Source organism: Gambusia affinis, linkage group LG22 (genome assembly GCF_019740435.1).
Source record: "Gambusia affinis linkage group LG22, SWU_Gaff_1.0, whole genome shotgun sequence".
Lineage (NCBI taxonomy): Eukaryota > Metazoa > Chordata > Actinopteri > Cyprinodontiformes > Poeciliidae > Gambusia > Gambusia affinis.
Genome location: NC_057889.1, coordinates 2,723,195 through 2,744,082, shown reverse-complemented (window position 1 = coordinate 2,744,082; position 20,888 = coordinate 2,723,195). Strand labels below are relative to the sequence as shown.

Sequence of the window (20,888 nt, the reverse complement as noted above, 5' to 3'; positions counted from 1 at the left end):
ATTTGCCATTTCAAAAAACTTCTGAGTGTAACGTCACAAATCAGAAGGAACTGTTCTGTTACCTGGCAACCCCGGGGAAGCACAGCCCTGTTACCTGGCAACCCCGGGGAAGCACAGCCCTGTTACCTGGCAACCCCGGGGAAGCACAGCCCTGTTACCTGGCAACCCCGGGGAAGCACAACCCTGTTACCTAGCAACTGAAGATGTTGAACATCACCGCTCTCAACAAATTTACTAAATGTTTATGGCTCTGCTGTTATTTTGCTAAATTCAAATAACATTTATGCTGTTATTTACACGTCTAAGTTTCAGCAGCGATCAACAGTGTGACAGGAAGATGTAAGATGTTAAGAACATATTTATGATGGGCATTTTTTACTCTGCTGAAATAATTTTGACCCTGTCAGAAGTTGCTAAAATCAATAATAAATTCAAACTTGTGCACTCAAAGCTGCAAATTGTAACTTTTATTAAAAAAAATCTATTTTTTGACATGTTTGTTAAAACAGTAACTACGTTGTGACAGTATGTTGTGAAACAAATAATCTGTGAAATAAAAAAAATCCTCTTCCTCCTCCGAGTGCAAACTAGAAACAACCAATCAGAGCCAGGAGGCGGGTCTTAGTGCAGTCAATCAATAAGGCCATGCTATGGCTAGTTAGCATGGCCACCAATTATGGCAGATAAGCAGTTTTCCTGTAACTGTAAGTTGTTTCTCCACCATTAGCACATTTAGCAGTGCATTGATAAGGTTGATTAACAGCGCTAAGACCCTCCTCCTGGCTCTGATTGGTTGTTTTTGAAAAGGAGCAGGCATTTCTTCAGATGGCAATAGCAGCTCTTTTCATATATTATCTGTCTCATAAACTGACACAACTTGGTGAAAGTTTTAACAAATATCTAAAAAACATATTTTTTAGTCCTTGTTTTTTAAAATCATATAGTTGCAGTTTTTATTTCTGATTTCTCATCATCATCCAATAAAGATAAACTCATAAACAGTTTGACAAAATAAAACCGAGTGAGACAGTAACAGACAGGTGGTGATGCGGGGCTAATGATGGATTTACTGTGTGCTGGCGGACTGGAAGAGCCACTGGGGGGTCTGGACACACATCACACACACAGAAATAGTCGCTGCTCTGAGCGGTCGGGCATCAATAGCTGCCTTATCCATGCCCCGGTTTAATAGGGCCTGAGGGAAATGAGGCGCTCCTCTGTTTCTGTCCTGTTTTCCACAGTTTATTAACAGTCAGTAGAAACACATGCATGTGTGTGTTTGTGTGCGTTGGTATGCAGAGTCTACCTGTGCACACTTCCTCGTACGTGGCGTTCGGAGTGTAGCCGCCAGAGTAGCCCACTTGGGTGGAGTAAACTCCCTTTTGTGTCCAAAACTTCCTTTCTGCTCCCCAGAAACAGCCCATGCCTTACAGAAACCAGAACGGAGACGTTTATATATCACATCTTTTCTCCTGCTTTAAATGAATTATTTCCTATATAGCACGAATCGTCTGGTGTGTATTTTGACACTTACCAAACATCACCATCTGTGTCCCCTCTGGAAAGGGCGGAATAGTCCTGTTTCCATTCACATCATGTTTGGCTGCACGAAGAGGGACAAAATATTGAAGTTATTAACAATAAAAAATGTATTTAGCAAATGTTTCACCTGTTTTCTTCAACCCCACCAAATTATAAAACAAGACAAAATGAATAGACAACCACACATTTATGTCCAAAAGGTTGATTAACAAAAGAACGGGAAACATGTTGGAGTAAATGGCATCCTGAACACTTAGAAACAGAAACTTTTTAAATAAATGTCTGGTTGCATCCGCCAATAAACTGGAAATTATAGGTTTATTTTAAAACATAATGAACTTTTGAAAACCTTTAAGAAGATGACAAACATATTTTTAACACACCAATTTTGAAAAACCTATTTCGTTGCATCTAATCAATAACTGGATGTTAGTACTGGCAGAAAATAAGAAGAAAGTGACAAGAAATGGTAGGAGTAACGTGTGGCAGGTTTTTTGATGAAACTTATTCAAGTGTGATTTTAATTGAGTTTCTTATTTAATCGAAACGTCGCACTTGCGAAATTGTGTTATTTCAACATGATACAAAGTTTTACGAACATTTTTAATGGAAAAATGAGTCCAGTGGTTTAATTGTCTTAAAAGGGATTTATTTTGTTGTCAGTATTACATCATGTTATTATTCTAAAACATAAATACAGAATACAAGAGCAAAAAGGTTATAGAAACTGTGAAAATGCAGTCTGAAAGCATGTAAATTCAAAATATTCAAGTTTGTTTCCCATTATTGTTCCCTTTCAAATGTTTTGATGCATAAATATTCAGCTTCATCCTCTCTAAAGACGTACACATTTATTAATCCAGAACGTACAGAGAAACCCAGAACGTGGCACAAAGTCTACCTAAAAGCTGAGAGTACACACAGTGACCCAGTTAAAGAGGGTTTGCAGATTTTCAGAGCAGCTGCGCTCGGTCCAATCAGCGGTGAGCCAGAGGTGCATGAGGACGAATACGAGTCCGTGCAGCCACCTGGCTGAGCCACAGCGCATTAACTCGGCTTGCTGCGGGCTGCACGTGTGTGCAGATGGTCTACTCAGGGGGAGGAAGATGGATTCAAAAAAAATTGGAATGATGGGGGGAGAAGAAAAATGAAGCAAACATCTGGATGCACACACACACATGTTCAGCGTCTTCATGCATAGATGCATAATTGTCATGAGGGCTGCATGCTGATAGACAAAAGCTGGAGAACGGGTGCTGCCAAGCAATCAGCAACACACACGCAGAGTGATAATCAGCTTGAGCTTTCTGTTCTGCTCTCAGCATTCTCAAGTTTTGCAAACATGCATCATCTGCATCTGAGTCAGTGAGTTTAGTCTGATTACATGAGGAGCCTTTTATTGTGAAGGATTCAGATGCTCCGTTTTCTGCACAGGGAACGATTCAGTTGCTGCAGGGAAAACATCTCAGCCTCTTTAAAGAGGATTATTCATGTTCCTGAAGCCACTGTTGGTTTTTCAGAACAGCATCCATACATGCAAAATTCATGTGCATTTCTTTCTGAAAACTCCACCTTTAGAAAATGTCCCTTTACATACGGTATTTTTTAAACTGTCACCATGCCGTGATCGTTTGTTATGACACAGATAATCTGACTGATCTTCTCCACCTCCTTCCCATGATGGAAGAAACACACCAAAAACAACCAATCAGAGCCAGGAGGAGGGTCTTAGCATCTTAGAGCTAAATGGACCTTACCAGAGGGGCCGCTTTTCATTGGCTGATGCTCATTCTACGTGGTCACGTGGTTGGTGGTCTCACAAACACACGCTTCCCGTTAACTAAGTACAGCATAATAGCAGTACTGATACAACTTCTGCACAGTCTTACGTTAGCTAAACAGCTCAATATGCAATGTATACTGTATGTGACATACACTAAAGATTTTATTTTAGCAGAAAAGGCTTTGGACTAAACTGTTACTCGTGTTAGCCACAATAGCACCAAGTACAGCTGGTCAATCAACCATCGCTGTGTTCAGGGAAGCGCTGATTAATAATCGAGAAATAAATATCAAGCCTGGAAACTTGATATCGTAATGGACTGAATATTAACGTAATCTTTGCTCGTCTTGCGGGGCGCAGGCGGTTGCCACGGTAACAGGTGTGCTTAAACTACAAAGAGAGAGAGAGAGTAAAAAGGTACGAGTGGTTTTGAGTTGATCACCTGTTCGGGTTATTTTACCTTTGTTTACCTTTGCTGTGGCGCATTACAGCCGCTGTAGTTTTTAAACGTTGGACTACGTTGGACTCATTTGTGACTATACGTCATTCACAACAAATATTAAATAGAACAAATATATTTCATAAAATTTTAACAAACAAATGGCTTCTACCGCGATAATTATGTGAAATTAAATTAATTATATCCCAGCTTGAGAAGATTTGCCTTTACCTTAACAGAACTCTTTGGATCCTTCTATCAGTCTGTAGCTTCTCATATTGAAGTCATCAAACCAAAGTTCAGATCATCCATAACTGACTGACACCTGCTAGCCTCAGGTTTGCAACCAGCTTGTGACTGAGAAACCAGTAACTTCCTCCCAGATGATGATATGAACTTGTTACCTCCTCTGTCCATTGTAGTAGCTGATATATTGTGAAAATCCGGTAGAAATGATGCACTAATGGAGTCATTTTTACATAGAAACAATGCGCTACGAGGCTTTGCTTGTGAGACTTGTGGTCACGTGGGTCGGTTGTGGGCGGAGCTTGGTAAGGTCCATGTGCTAATGACAGAGAAACCTGTCTGTCTGCTGTCATTGTTGGCTATGCTAACTAGCCTTAGCTAGACTGCCATTGACAGCGCTAAGACCCGCCTCCTGGCTCTGATTGGTTGTTTCTAGTTGAAAGCAGAGGAGTTCGATTTGTCCACACATTACCTGTCTCATAACAAACTGTCACCATGTTGTGACAGTTTCAACAAATATGTAATAATTACATAATGCAGCTTTAAAATGGACAATTTCTTAACCAAACAATCCCTGCATCATGACAAATATATACTTCATATAAAAGGTATTCAACCCTTTTCATATTTTACCCATTTTATGTCGTCTAAAAATCAATCATGATCAACAATATTTGGACAGTTAAAAAAAAATAAAAAAAAATTATTGATATTAAAATAAAAGTAATTTCTACAAAATAATGACTCAAACAGTCGTCTCCTTCAGAGCGACTGACCTGATTCAACAGAGGTCCATCCATTTGGAGCAAGTAGCCTCACAATGAGTTGAATGGAGATTTACTTTACATTTATTTTTCAGTTAGACAGCGACCCGAAGCATCCAGCTAAATATTCTGGACTGACCTTATTTGCAATTAATTTCAAAAGTCTGCAAAATTTCTAAGATTTGTCTAAACATTTTTTTCAAGCACATTTTTGACTTTTCAATTTCAAGAATTTCCATTTTTTTCTGAGAAATTTCTGAGATTAATTTAAAATTTCTGAGATTTTTTGCCAGAATTAACATTATTTTTTTTAATCTACAATAACTCCGATAACAATCCTCTATTTTCTATTTTATGTTACATATTTTTATTTAAACATGTAATTATAAGTATTTCGCGGAAATCAGTTTTGACTGTGACAATATTTTTCATCCAAAAAGTCAATTTTGTTGATCATGCTTGATTAGTAAAAGAAATAAAATATAAAACATCCAAATACTTCTGGTAGGCTGTAGAATTGATGTTTTTTTCTTGCGTTATTTTTGACAGCCACAGTAAACCAAAGCATAACTAAATTGTTAAGCTAACATTTTCCAAAAGGAAAGAAGCAACCAGCTCCTCCTACAAAACTGACTTTATTTTCAGCCGCAGAAGCAGCAAAGACACCAGAACAAAGTCAGCGATGCCCCAGTTTTCAGATGCTGCAAATCCTGCAGGAAAGCTCCAAATAAAAAATGCAAACTAAATGTAGAAAAGAAATAAAGGTTGGTGAACAACACACAGCATTCTTCTGCATCCCTCAAATCTTAATGATTTTAAATGGAGATTTAAAATCCCGAGACGGATCCTCAGCCTCGTTTTCCTCCCTCCTCCGCTCACATTATCCTCTGTCCGTGTGTGTGTGTGTGTGTGTGTGTGTTGGTAATGGCTGCCTTCAGGGAACTGCAAAGGAATGTTCATTACAGGACACACACACACACACACACACACACACACACACACACAGATAAACAATTTAAATGTAAATGTCAGTAGGAAAGAAAATAAGTCCAGACAGAATACTAATGACTTTAACAACTCGCCGAGTGTGTGACAGAAGAATCAAGAAACAACAAAGCAGCAGCAGAAGATACAGATCAGCTGCTTATTATTTCTGTCCAGCTGTGCAGCGGATGAACTTGTGTATCTTCAAATGTAAACATCTTCCTCAGATGAAGAGAATCCAAGAACACACCTTCAGCTGTTAGGACGACAAACGAGTGAAAAGATTCTGTCTTTTGTTTTGTTTTAAACTGATTTTGCGTCTCTTAAATATTTTCTTTATCATTGTAGATTTTCTGACCAAACAAAATGATTACTAAACCACAATGATGAAGATTTGGTTTATTTGACCTGTGCATCCTCACAGAAAAGGAACATTTACAGACACAATAACTACAATGTGGTATTAGAGCCATGCTAAGAAAATGTTAAAAAAAATTAAATCATGAGAATTGTCAGAAAATTATGATGATAAACTCATGAAATTACAAGAATAAAGTCACATTACAGCTTTATTCTAGAGATCGAACGACTTTATTGCTATATTATTCTCATATCATTTCAACTTCATTCTTTTGTGACTTTCTAATCGTCTTACTTTGGGTTTTTCTTCTACGACTTTGTCCTCATAATATGATTTTATTCTTGTGCAAGTTTATCCTCATAACTTTAGTCTTGTGATATGACTTTATTCTCAAAAAGTAATATTAATTAATTTATTTAACTCAATATTATGTATTTAATTTCTCTTTGGGATCAATAAAGTATTTTTGATTTTTAATGTTTTCTCCTATTATTACATCTTTGTTCTCATAATGTTATGAATTCACTCTGGTGTGACTTTATTCTCAAATTATAACTATTCTCATACAATTATGACTTTATTCTTGTCTGGGTCATTTTAAATGGCGTTTTAAAACGTATTTTTATTTGTTGGCCTGATACTGTAACTTTTCAGCTGTGATGTTCTATTTTTATTTTTTTTATTTCTTTTCATCAACTTATTCTATTATATTATTGTCTTTGTACAGCTTTGTGCAGTTTTAACCTGTTTTCAAAAGTACATACAACTTTATTTTTATTGTCGTAATATTATGACTTTATTCACATACAAGTTTGTTCTTGTAATTTTATTTTTCAAGTTTTTCTTAGTATGGCTCCAACACTCTGTTGTAGCTTGAAATATATACGTTTATATATAAAAATAGGTTTGGTTTGAAACAAAAGTAACCAAGTTGGTTTCTGTTAAAAGCAGAAATGTTGTCAGTTTTCCTCCATGTTTAAACGGGTCAATCTGAGCCATAATCAACTGCTGCAGCCAATTAAGGTCGCTGGAGGCAACATGAGGCTAATTTTAGCACAGTGTAGTACTAAAATAGTCCGCTCCAATAACAACATGAGGCTTTTTTATATTCATCTTTTGGAGGAAGCCACATCAATATGGGAAGAACAGATGAGCAGAACAGAAAGTCTTTAAGAACAGACTGTAGATTTATAATTAAATAAAACTAAAAGATAAAAGACCAGCAACATCAGGCTGCAGAAACAGAAATCTAGTTTTCAATAGTTTCTGGGTCTGTGTTTTTCTTTTCTTGTATCAATGAATCATAAAAAATAAAATTCTTCATAATATTAGAAAGAAAAGTTGATTTCTGTTGTATTCTTTTAGCATTAGCTGCTGCACTGCAAAGACACACAACCTTACAAAGTAATGTTTGCTCTAATTTCTAGTGCAAACACATTTCACTTATGAGATGTAAAAATGTCTTGTAATAAGTTAAATAATCTACCAGTGGAAATAGTAGTTTATTAGTTAATATTTAGGAGTTATTGACTTAAAACAATCTCCTATTTCTTGCTGAAAAGTTTCTTGCAAGTTAGTTTTGTCTTATTTCAAGTGTACTGAGGTATTTGTACAAGAAACTAGACCAAAATTACTTGGTAAGGTTTTGTGTTTTTGCAATGTATTGTTGTCGTAACCTTTAAGCTGCATTGTAAGTATTTTCCTGTAGTGATTCTAAAATACCCAGAAAGTAAAAACATTGCTTGTTCTTAATCAAAAGTAATTCATGTATTTTTTTGTTTGGTCTCATCTATAAATACTGCACAGCTTATGTCTACTAAACTCCTTTAGACAATAACAAGACACATTTAAAAGGTGGTAACAATAAAAACAAAAGCAGTAACACATTTTATATTTCCCAGCTGGTGCATGAGTTGTCACTCCAACAGGACGAAGCAAACTGCATTACATTTTTGCTCCATTTCATTTTTCCTAAACTGATTTTAGCTGTAAGAGCCCAGTTTGTACTGGCAACTAATTTGCTTTTATTTGGTTGTGAAGAGCAGGTTAGAAAGCATTTCAGGAAACTTCACATCAAACAGTAAGCCACTTCATTTTAGGTACAAAGTGTGTGTGTGTGTGTGTGTGTGTGTGTGTGTGTGTGTGTGTGTGCGTGTGTGTGTGGGACTAACTAGGAAGCCTCCCAGTCTCTTTCTTTCCCAGCACCCTGAATCCTGTCACAATAATAAGCCTGATCACAGAGCAGGCCTTTATCCATGGTGACGTCTGTACCACACACACACACGTACGCACACACACACACACACCCACGCACACACACACACACGCACACACACTCTATTAGTGCTGCTCTATTTCAGCTGTGTGTGTAAAGGCAGCCAGAGCAGCTCCAGAATCAGCCAATCAGAGCACAGTACACTCTGCAGGCCTTCATCACGTTTTAATTTTCTGTTGAGACGATAAAGATAACAAAAGACACTCCTAAAATATGCAAGATAAGGAAACAATCATCAACGGGTCAGCCTTCATGATGGAAGAGTCTTATTCACATTCATTTCCATCCTAAAGACTCGACTATTTTTAAAGAGAAAATTATGGAAAGACCAATCTGGGTGGCGTTTTATATATTATATAAAATCTTGTAACTCTTCAGTTCCTCTTCTTATCTGTCATTTTATAAATATGCATTGTAACTCTTTAGTCCTAAATTATCCGCAGCGCTCATCTTCGTTGTGTCTTTTATTCACTTCTAACTTGTTTAGATTTATTTTCTGGTGACTTTTTGATTAATTCAGTTAGTTTTAATTAGTTTTTAGAGTGTGTTAGCTATTTTTATTAGTTATCATTAGCTAAATGTTGTTAAGTTTTAGTGTAGTTTTTATTGGTTGGAGTAGTAGTTTTAGTTTTTTTCATACTTTTTACATGCAGAATTCAGAAAGGTGAAAGTATTGCATTGTGACTGTAAACATCTATTGGGTAATGAAAACTCAACAGAAGATATTGTATTTAAAACATGTTGAAGAACCGACTGACTACGGCATTTCATTACAACTTTTGCTGTCTCCATTTTGCAAGTGGTAGGGAGTGTTTTAATTTACCGACAGCTGACAAAAATAAAAGATAAATCTGAAAATTTTAATGCATTAATATTAGATAAGATTATACAGCGAAAGTCGAAGGTTTTCTGTGGAAAAAGTTTAACATTTTTTAACTTTCTTGTGTTCTGTCGCCAGCCTGCGTGACCACGTCTACATGTTGGAGTTTGAAATTTGACATGCGTGAATTATGCTGGTCGCTCGGCTGGATGAGGACAAGCGACCTCATTGCACAAGTTTCATAGGAAATGGAACAATAATGAGCTCAGCTGATGCTTAGCTCCACATGGTCTATGAAAAAGTGGATTTTTAAACAAAACCGGCCCTTTAATTAAAGGAAATACTTTGCTGAACAGATTAGTTGGTACTCAACAGCATAAAAACTGATTCATTGCAATAAAATACTGACAGGTCACAGGCTTGTACATCTCCATCTTTGCTACCAAAACATCCCGGTTGGCACGGCGACCGGAGAAGAGTTGAAACCTGTGCTGAATTTTCAGGAGCCTCTCCTCACCTTCCCACCGGAGCTCCAGAGTTGACAGTGATAAATGAAGCACTGCAGTTAATGTCTGGCTGGGAGGAGAATAGGGGAGTCTACACACACACACACACACACACACACGATTGCCTACACCGTGCTGCAATTAAATCTACAAAGTAACCTCCCCCACCACCCTCTCTGCCTACGTCTCTCTCTGATTGCCTGGTTTCTCCATCTCTCTCCTCCTCACGTTCCCATCATCCTACATTTACCCCCCAGTCCGTTATTTTTCTGTTAATCTGAGCTTCTCAATCAGCTGCTCTGATTGCTGTCTTTGTTTTTATTACCGTCCGTCATGACAGCCATCAGTGTTATCCTTATTGCTCTGTGTGTTTGCCTTGCAAAAAACTCAAGGAAGTTGCGGCAAGCCGGTTTATGCAAATTGTTAAATCGCAGCAGCACCATGGATATATTTAGCACAGGAATTCAACTGCTGCAAAAATTTAGATATATTTTCAGCTTGGTGATTTATGCAAATCGCACAGCCAGATAGTAATTAAAAAAACATTGGACGCTAAGCTAATGGAAAAGAGTTGTTATTTTTACTTTTTTGTTATTAACGGACATTAAGTCATCCTTTGTATTTCAGAACACTGCAACTTCATAAAAAGCTGGTTTCTATACACAAGTCTGAGTCTATGTGCAATATCTCTTTGCACATTCTGAAGCAATTATTTTAATAAATAAAGAAAAAATATTTCATAATGGTGCAGATGCTTATTTTTTTTACAGCACAGTGAGCTGTAATGTTTTGTGGAGGAACTAAACCATGTTTCCATCAACATTCTGCTTTTTAAGTATCACTTTAAAAAGGACAATACAGCAAAATTCAAAATTACTTCCTCAATTTCACAAAAAGGTTTTGATGACGTCTTTCCCCTTTGAGACTTTTCTTGTCACAGAATAGAAACGGCAGATATTCATAATATTATACTTCTTTCTGCTTCTTTTCATCCATAATTTTGGTTAGTTGTTACATAAATTATTCATATTTAGTATTGAGTAAATGAATAAAAAATAAAATGAAATGAATTTCATCAGGTGTGGCTGTAATAAAGAAGATAAAGTTACCAGCTAGCATGAACATAAAGCTGGACACAATATATAGTTATATATCATATATATAAACATGATCACAATATATAATCACATGATCAATATCAATAGAAAATACATCTGACAGAATATTTCACTTAACTTTGATCCAGAACCCCACGGCATTCTGGGAGATGTAGGCAGAGGAAAAGCTTTAGACGCTCAACCTCTCACTGCTACCTAAGCTAGATTGGTGAAATCAACCAACTTTCTCACTCTCTAGTTACCTAGCAACTCACTCATTCTTTGGTTACCTAGCAACAACCTGCTGAGTAACCAGCAGTTTAAAGTTTCACCACTGTGCCTCTTCTGCTTAAAAATAAATAAAAAAAACAACGGAGTAGAGTGAAAACTGTAGAAAAAGCAGCAAAGGTCAACTCAACAGATTGGTAATATTTCAGGTATTTAAAACAAAAAACAATTAATCAATAATTATTGATACCGACTTAAATGAAATACGTGATACGATTTTTTCAGCCATATTGTCCAGCCCAACATGAACCAAATATCTCAGAAAAATGGAGGCACAGAAGTTTCCTACGTCAGAACATTTTCTATGATGCGTTTCCATCTTCCCTTTAGGACATCGACTCTTTTTGGGAAAAACAAAACCACCTCAGTGAGCGTATACACTTTTTTGTGAAATTGCTGAAGTTTTTCTTCAGTTCTATTCAGTTTAAGTGGAAAGTTTAATGGGTGACTCAGCAAACAAATGAAAGAAAATAGGAGTTGTAATAAAATAGAACTCACTTTTTTCCACTTAAAGTAAATATCAGAGATGTGAATCTTTCTATCTGTCGATTCATTTCCAATTTTTAGGGTCACAGTTCAATTCAGAAACCAATTTTTCTATTCAAAAAGTTTAAATATGTGACTGATAAGAAGACAAGGTAGTGTAAACAAATGGATATTTCTTCAAAACAATTCATACTTTACCAAATTCAGTCTATATTTAATCAGAACCAGGTTTCTACATAAAATTCTTAAATTTCCTGAATTAGGTTAGCTTAAAACCCTGGATTTTTCTTACATAAAAAAACATCAAAGAATTGTTAAAAATCTAATTTTAGAAAATATTTAAATCAATTCAAAAATCCCAGGATTAGGATTTGTGATTCTCAATAAAAACAGATTTTTCCCTGCACCACTAGTAAATATATTAAATATTCCACAGTGGATTAAATGGTAGCAATGTTTTCTTTGTCAATGTTAAAATCTGGTCATATTTACCAACTACATGAACTGTCCTTCTTATATATCTACTGCAAAATGAATTATTACTGGCACCAAATTTTAGTATTTTCCTAGTCTACTGTCCTTTACTTCATCTTTCTTAAACCCTGAAAACAGCTGACTGACGGCTGTGAGTGTAGTTAGAGTGGAGGTTAATAAGCCTCCACAGGGCCTTTCTGCAGTGTGTGTGAGAGAGAGAGAGAGAGAGAGAGAGAGAGAGAGAGAGAGAGAGAGAGAGAGAGAGAGAGAGAGAGAGAGAGAGAGAGAGAGAGAGAGAGAGAGAGAGAGAGAGAGAGAGAGAGAGAGAGAGAGAGAGAGAGAGAGAGAGAGAGAGAGAGAGAGAGAGAGAGAGAGAGAGAGAGAGAGAGAGAGAGAGAGAGAGAGAGAGAGAGAGAGAGAGAGAGAGAGAGAGAGAGAGAGAGAGAGAGAGAGAGAGAGAGAGAGAGAGAGAGAGAGAGAGAGAGAGAGAGAGAGAGAGAGAGAGAGAGAGAGAGAGAGAGAGAGAGAGAGAGAGAGAGAGAGAGAGAGAGAGAGAGAGAGAGAGAGAGAGAGAGAGAGAGAGAGAGAGAGAGAGAGAGAGAGAGAGAGAGAGAGAGAGAGAGAGAGAGAGAGAGAGAGAGAGAGAGAGAGAGAGAGAGAGAGATCTCCCCTACGGGTCCGACTCAATCGATTGCTCACAGCCATTAGTCGTGAGACAGTGTGCGGTGGAGAATCGGACTTAATGCACTTTGCACTGGCAGACTGATTGGACCTTTTCAGACCTCTATGTGTTATAGTAATGGCTTTTTGCATTCACACTTTCTGTAAGTGGATGCTGTGGAAAATGTTGACGGCTGCAGCGAGTCAGAGCTGCGATCCATGTGGAATATTTCACAACACAGGCTGAAACTCTCACATGAAATGTGATTGTTTATAGCAGAACGATGCTGGAAATAAATCTACAACCTAAATTTTGAGCATCTATAAATCACAGACAGCTGCTGTAATTCATTAACATCATTATATATTCCTTTAAGAAAAGGTTATTTCTGCGTTTCTTACCTGTTAAACCTGGAGGTGATTTGGGAGTCGAACTCTTAGCCCGACTCCTCCATATCAATTCCTCCCTGATTTTTCTGTGACCGCTGCCTTTTTCAGGTAAGATAATGACCCCCTAAAAATACTTCATATAAGCATTAATTGGCAATTTGAGTGTGTAGTCAACTGAAATATGTTTCACATCATCATATGAAAAGTTTAGATATTTACAAAAGACTTTGTATGAGAAGATAATCTAATCAAACACTTGAGTAACGACCGACCTTGCAGCCTGAGTCTTTTTGCTTCTCTTCATCTTTTCACTTCCCTCCATCTGTGCCAATGTGCAGGCCGTCCTCATCCATTATGCCTCTCACATTCACCCCTAAACACTTGTCATTTTTCCTGTCAAGGTTAACAGGGCAGTGTCGACAACAACGAGCCGCGCTGATGAAATCTTGCACAAAGAGAGACTCATTTATCCACAAGAGTCCATCTGTGTTGTTGTGGAAACGGCACTGAAAAATGCAGACGGACTGAAGCAAGGAAGCAACAGCCTGATAGGACTGAAGATACTTAACATGTACAAGAAACACGGCTGTCGAAACTGATCCAGGTTGGCAGAAAAAATAGGACTTGAGTCCTGACATTCAAGCAAATCAGCAGATTTTCACTAACAAGCAAATGTTTAATGATATAAACGGTGAAAACAAATTAAGAAATGGCATCAACAACAACGATGCAGCATGTTTGACAGCTTTGATTGTGTGCAGATGTAGCTGCTGTGGGTCCTTCATGTGGAAACAGGAAAACATCTGGCTTCAACGAGCTTTCAGCTGTCACACTGTGAGCTGCCAGGAAGCTGCTTTTTTATTTTTTTATCACAACAAAACTGCACTGAAATCTCTCAATATCATGCCAGTGTCTACAAAAAAAGATCCTCAAAGTAGAACAAAAATGACACGGACACAAGCCTCCTGCTGCCCACAAGCACAGCAGCTAATGAAGGGACTCTGCTGCACCAGCAGCCAGATGTTTGAACATCTGCATTAGGCTGTGATGAAGGAAACACACTCCTCTTCATTAGTCTTTTGTCCATCTGTATATAAAGGTGGGGAGACTTTTCAGGCCAGCATAACATATCACACGCAATTAAATGTAAAGTTAATTCCAAAGAATTTTGCTGGACGATAAATTCTTGTCCCAGAAATTATTGTGAGAAACGATTACATTGTTATTTTAAGACCATTTTCAATGGCACCAAGATTTTCTATAATAATAATAATAATAATAATAATAATAATAATAATAATAATAATAATAACATAATTATTGGACTGCAACTTCTTCAAACATCAAAAAACACTTAGAATATCCAAAATAAACAAACTGAACAATAATAACTGAAACTGATTTTAAGGACTCTGCAGCCAAAGTTGCAAAGATTCTCACAACTGAATTCAGTTCAGATGGAAAAACAGACTAAGTTTGGATTTTTGTAGAAAAAAGAAAAGTGTAAACTAATTTTGTTTAGTTAGGTGTCAAATGTTTTTCAAAATATGTGATAGGTGATTGTTATTTAATCGTGTTATAAATTAAAACAAACAATTTCTATTTGAACAATTTATGGTTTTTTTTTTCATTTTCTTATCAAAAACTGCATAATAAAAGTCTTTATTGTAGTGCTTTGTTGAAGGAAATGTCTCGTTTCTGTTGTTTTGTATATTTATTTAAAATGACTTCCAATTCCAGTGTTAAATGTTCATTAGAATTGAAAGTTTATTGATCTTTCAGAATATTTTCTCACAATATCATGCCATTATCATTATATTCCTTAAAATGGGGTCGAAGCATCAATATTATAGTTTATCCCAATACCTTCTGGGCCAATTTATCGTGCAGCAAAATTTGTTATCGTGACTGGACTATTGACAGGTTTACCCTATACATTATTTAATTCCCTTATTACCAGTTGAACCTTTAATATGGAAACTAAACTGTGAGGTCATTGAAAAGTACCTTACCAGGTTTTGATGCAGAAAAACCACATCACTGATCCCAGTATACGTACATCTCTATCCAGAACAGGAGAGCAACAAAAGCAGCAAACTTACTTTAAAGACGAGACAGGAATTGTAAAATCTAGAAATCTCCACTTTTGGCCCGCTTTCTCTCTTCTCGCTCTGCTGCACTTCAATACGTTTTCCATTTTAAACTTGGACACCAGCAGTTCCCAATAGTTTGGTCACTGACACAAACCTCTTGGTTGGTGCGAGGTTGGCCTTCTTCTGGCTCTGATTGGCCTTTCTGTGGTTTATCCAGGAAAATTTTCCAGGAAAATACCAACCAGTATGAAATCTGTTGTTTTTCTGTTGTCCTCCAGAAGCCAATGACGTCCAACGGCCCAGAATCTGACTTGCGAAGAAAAGAAACCTGAAAAATATCTTCTTTTGTCTTTGACTCCCAAATCCCAGAAGTTCAGTTTCCAGTCGATTCAGTTAAAATATGGATTTTTTTTGTTTGTTTTTTCGTCACAGATGCTGAAATTGTCCCCGTGCTTCACCACAACCACCATGCCTGGACGTTTCCTGATTTCCTCTGGCGCTGCAGCCCTAAACCAGACAGACAAAAGAAAGGAAGCTCTGCCAAGTCTCTCTACTGCAGGCATAGGCTTTTCCTTTCCCTCCACTCCCTCGTGCTTTCTTCTGTTCCCCAGAAGCGTTGGCGAAGCTCCAGCAAGTCTGCCATGCCGCCTGAACCTTCCCGTCCATCCCGATCGCCGTTTCGCTGCGGACCCCCGCCCTCCTAACCCCTTCGCTCCCACATCCTCCTTCTCCAGTCCAACCCCTTCCAAATCGGCCAAAGTAGTCCAACAACTTCACTCGGTTTAACTTCACAGATTAAATCTGAAAAAGCTCTAACATTTTAGCACAACGCTAATCAGATCTTAAGTCTCGGATACAGCTGAGTCAACACTCCATTCACCAGACAGCCTTTATATTTACTGCTTGTAAGTAAAGGCCAGCATAAAGGGCAGTGAGTGTGTGCTTCTGTGTGTCCTGGGCCCTTCCTTCAGTGCCAGAGCAGACCTATTCATCATGTGCCAAGGCTCAGCGCCCTCACTTGTACTGAAGAGGGGGCATCTTGGTGCCAACTGCCCTCACTGCCAACTTAGTGCTGCTGTCGGCCTGTTTATGCACACAGAAAGCTCCCTATCGCACAAACACACACACAGTGCCAGGCGTGTTTATTGGCACCACCGGTAAAGATATGGTTAAAGTCTTAGCATATCTTTTATTGCAGCAGCATAATCTTGCTCTGAAAAGATTGTCTAACCTTAAAAATGGGTGAATTTATTCACCGTTTGCATTTTTTTATATAAAAATCTGTGGTGAAGACAATTTTCACAATAAACAACCCTTTATTTAATTTATTTATCCCTATTTTCAACTTATCAAATTGTCTATGAACTCGTAAGGATTTATCTACAAACTTTTCTGGGGTAGAAGTATGATGTTACACACAGATTACTAGAGACCAAAAATATATTTTTTTGGTTGCCAACACTCAAGTGGCTCAATTTCTCATTCTAAGGAATGAACTAATATTTAAAAGTGTCCTGTTAGTACACAGATAGGTATTGTTAACTGGGATTTTTTTTTTAAAAGTAACTATTTTACACATTAGTGATTTTGATTTGATATTTTTGACATTTATTTCATGCTGCATGGGTGAAACTAATCTAAAGACATATAGACAACACAGACAAAACTCTACTACATTATTTTTATGTGGTTTGCAACTACCAACAATTATATTTCTAAAAGTTTAAAAGTATAGTCCGGAAACAATGGCTAAAACTGTCATAAAAGACAGTTTTCTGGTTCAGTTGAATAGTTTCCTGAAAGGCGTTCCCCTCCCCAATATGGCGGATCTAATGACGTATTACAACAAAAACCGGCGCTGCTGAACCGGGGGACGCATGCGTAAACTATAGCAGGCGCGGCAAACTGACAAAAACATTTTTTAGGACTTTTTACCGTAATTTGTCACATCGGTCACAGTTTACGATTCTACAGATGTTATTTGCTGCCAAGAACTACGTGAATTAAACATCAAAAACTGTTAATATCGGTTCAAGAGGCTTGAAAACAAATTAAGCTTGGTTAAAGCTAGCTCAGTCTTACCGGAGACTTTGATGCAGTCAGCCCGGCCGGGTAGCGCTGTCTCTGGCGTTGGCATCTGTGTTTTAGTGGCCATGTCTCCCATTCTACTGTTGATAAAGTGACGCCAAACCAAACGCAGCCTGGAGGAGGAGACCATTGAAACCAGAGCAGTTACCCATAGAGCTGCATAACAGCTAGCTTACCTAACGTTACGACGGAGCTGATGTAACAGGGGTGCAGCGCTGTTACACAAGTCACCACAAACACGGCTCTCCATAACTTATATAAATTTATAAAAAACAGAATAAGTTCTTGAAACTATAACTATGACAGAAAATACTTCGTCTCAGAGACAGGAGTTGTTATTTCTAACTAATTTCTCTTTCTGTAATATATATATATATATATATATATATATATATATATATATATATATATATATATATATATATATATATATATATATATATATATATATATATATATATATATATATATATATATATATATATATATATATATATATATATATATATATATATATATATATATATATACACACACACACACGGTGTAGGAGGACCAAAACGGTCATTTCTTACGTAAATCAATATTTTTTTGTTAAATTAATGTTATAGAACTTTAGTCAAATAAACAACTAGATGACTAATATTAACTAACAGGGAAAGAAATCTAGAATTAAAAAAATAATAATCTTAAAAAAATATTCAAAATTACTTTTCAGATTCAATGTATTTTTTTCAGTTGCAAAACGTTTTTCATTTTTTTTTGTTTTTCAGTTTCAATTTTGTTTTAGTTTGAAATTATCTTTTCAGTTTCAAAGTTTCAATTTGTTTTAACAAACTTTATGGCCCTATTTATCTCCATAAATACCTGGTTAAAAGGTATTTTCAAAACGTACTTCTGAGCTTCATCAGAAAGCACTTTCTAAATTATTGATTGTGTTTCAGAGAATTGATACCCAGGAAGGAGATAAAGCTGATTCAATCAGCACCAAGCAGAACCAGTGAGTCAACTGGTTTCCAGTTTACAAGGAGAAAGATGGAAAGAGACAGATGATGTGCCATGTGGAAGAACGCAGGAGGAACGCTGCTTGTGCTGAAAAAATGTTCCTATTGGTGTCTGATGATGTCTATATGAAAGGTGAGAATCATCAATAATTCAGCAGGAGGAAACCCGCCAATATCACCACACAGGAGAGTTGTGGTTTTTGCATCACAAACTCATAATAATTGAGTTTGTTATAAAGGCCACAACCAAAAGCTTTTAGATAATAAAACATCAACGTCAAGGCTAAATGGTTGATCTGGTTTGGTGGTTTTGAACTTAAAACCTCCAGTCACACAAAGGGTGATTCTCAAGTCCTCATATGGAAGCAAAACACTCAAAAATGTTTGGTTTTATTCAGGATATTAAACAACATCAGCCTTATAAATCTTAATTTCATAAATAGCTAAAATTCCAAAGTAAAACCCCTTCAAAGGAATAAAAAAATCCATTAACAGCTGAGAAATCAGACATGTTTAATGCATTAACTTGTTCTCTAAATAATAGATTTAAGATATTTGTTTTTCTTTATTTTTTAATGTAATACTTGTGTTTTACATCAATCAAAACATTTCAGTTTTGATTGTTGATTCTATGTTTCTTTGTGTTTCAGTGTTTGATATGATGTAGAGCACTTTGAAATGCCTTGCTGCTGAAATGTGCTTTTCAAATAAAATTTGATTTGATTTGATTTGATGAACTTCTTCCTGATCCAAATTTTAACTACCTGAATCCCACATCGTTCTACTTTGGCATCAAGAGGGAGAAAATGATCCAAAATGTTGATATTACCGCAAATAACTGAACTTGAAAAGATGGAACTGAGTTACAGATTATTTGCTGCTTACATGTGCATAAATGCAGAAATGCAAAATTCTCCTCCAGCGTATTAGGGTCATTGTAGATTAAAAAAAGGAATACATTTCCACCAAAAAGTTTTATTTTTATTGTATTTATTTATTTATTAAGAAAAAAAGGACTTTTCTGAGCATAAAATGTCAAAATGACTAGAAAACAAAATGCAGAAATTTTTAGATGAATCTCAGAAATTCCTTAGAAAAAACAAAGAATTTCCTGAGCTTAAAATGTCAAAAATTTACTAGAAAAAGCAGAAATTTTTAGATGAGTCTCAGAGGTTTTGTAGAAAAAAACAAGCAAAAGTCTGAGCTTGAAATGTCAAAAATGTTCTACAATTAAACTTGAAAATTTCTAAGTTTCAAAATCCCAAAATTTTTAACTTTTGAAACTCCAAAAGAGGAAAGCCCGACTACCTTGCTGCAAAATGGGAAAATTGATGGAAAGATCCGGATCTTTGACATCCAAATCTTACAACCTTTCATCACTTCCATGATGTTTTACTGTTACAATCTTTCTTATTTAAAGGAAAACACATTTTGGTTTTAATGAGACCTAAATCTCTCAGCCCAGTGTTTCGGTGAATGATATTTCCACCATATTTGGCGCCCCCTCTACGCAGCGCCCATACAGTGGATTCCCACTTTCTGTGCCACCATTATCCAGAGTCCTGAGCAGATCTTCAAGCATCCTGGTCAAATATTCTTTTAAAAACAAGTAGGAAGCTGAAAACTGTGAAAACTGAGAATCTTTTCAGGAAAAAAGATTCTTGACCTCCAGACCTCACAGTTTATGACGATGAGAGACGGTAATTATCTAAATGTGAGACTGAATCATGTTCACAGCAGCCATGTTTTGAAAAAACAAACAAAACAACAACAACAAACAAACAAACAAACAAAAAAACTTTGCGTGTTTAATATTTCCGGAAACCATCTGGATTAACCTAAATTATGGGCAGTCAGGTGGGGTGAGCCAGATGCTTTCACTCGGCCTTTCCTCCCCCTTCCTGAGGAGGATGAGGATGAGGATGTGAAAACCTGCCTTCATCTGACTCCCTCTCTCTCAGAGGACCACCCCTCCCCTCTCCTCTTTCCTCTCCATCTGACTGCGCCCGACTTCTTTCCCTCCATCCTGCCACAGAGCTCCGCGGACTGCACCCAGCGCGCCGAGGAAGGAAGCGACATTTTCATCTTCTGCTTGTCTTCTTCTGCTGCTTCTTCCTCTTCTTCTTGACTCTGGACTATGTCTGCTTAGCGATTTCCTCTGGAGGGTAAAACTCTTCATCTGCAGAGGGGAGGACGGTGTGATCTCTGCATCCCCCGCATCACCACCATCATCATCATCATCACCACCACCACCATCATCATCATCATCATCCCTCCGCATCCCTCCATGGAGAGGATTAAATCCCGCAGAAGCCGGTCGCTTTTTTTTTTTTTTTTTTTTTTATATATAGTGAAAACGCGCCGTTTATTCCGCTCCTTGCTTTTGGAAGGTATTGTTCGGTTTTGCGTTTATTTGAAACTGATATTGACGCTTTAAGTGCGTTTATTTGCAAACGCCGCAGTGTGCTGTCGCACTCTGCGGAACTGCTTCCTCTCCTTGTCATAAAAAAACATTTAATATGATAAAAGTGACATTTATCTCCTTAAGAGGTCATGATGTAATGTAATGCTCTGACGAGAGAGGAGAG

General features: G+C 37.0%; 1 protein-coding gene across 3 annotated transcripts in view; it reads right to left on the bottom strand.

Annotated features, from left to right (window-relative positions):
- Nucleotides 1–17,529, bottom strand: part of msra (methionine sulfoxide reductase A) — a 35,914-nt gene extending 18,385 nt beyond the window's left edge. The window contains exons 1-3 of one of the 3 annotated variants that reach the window (XM_044106412.1): nt 17,291–17,529; nt 1,535–1,603; nt 1,307–1,426 (exon numbers count right to left, since the gene is read on the bottom strand). In XM_044106412.1, coding sequence (XP_043962347.1) covers nt 1,307–1,426; nt 1,535–1,603; nt 17,291–17,426 — 325 coding nt within the window. In that variant the 5' untranslated portion in view covers nt 17,427–17,529. Of the gene's footprint in view, nt 1–1,306; nt 1,427–1,534; nt 1,604–15,217; nt 15,240–15,362; nt 15,820–17,290 lie in introns of those variants that run through there. The other 2 variants (XM_044106415.1, XM_044106414.1) reach the window with 2 other exon arrangements.
- Between the last annotated feature and the right edge of the window lie 3,359 nt (nt 17,530–20,888).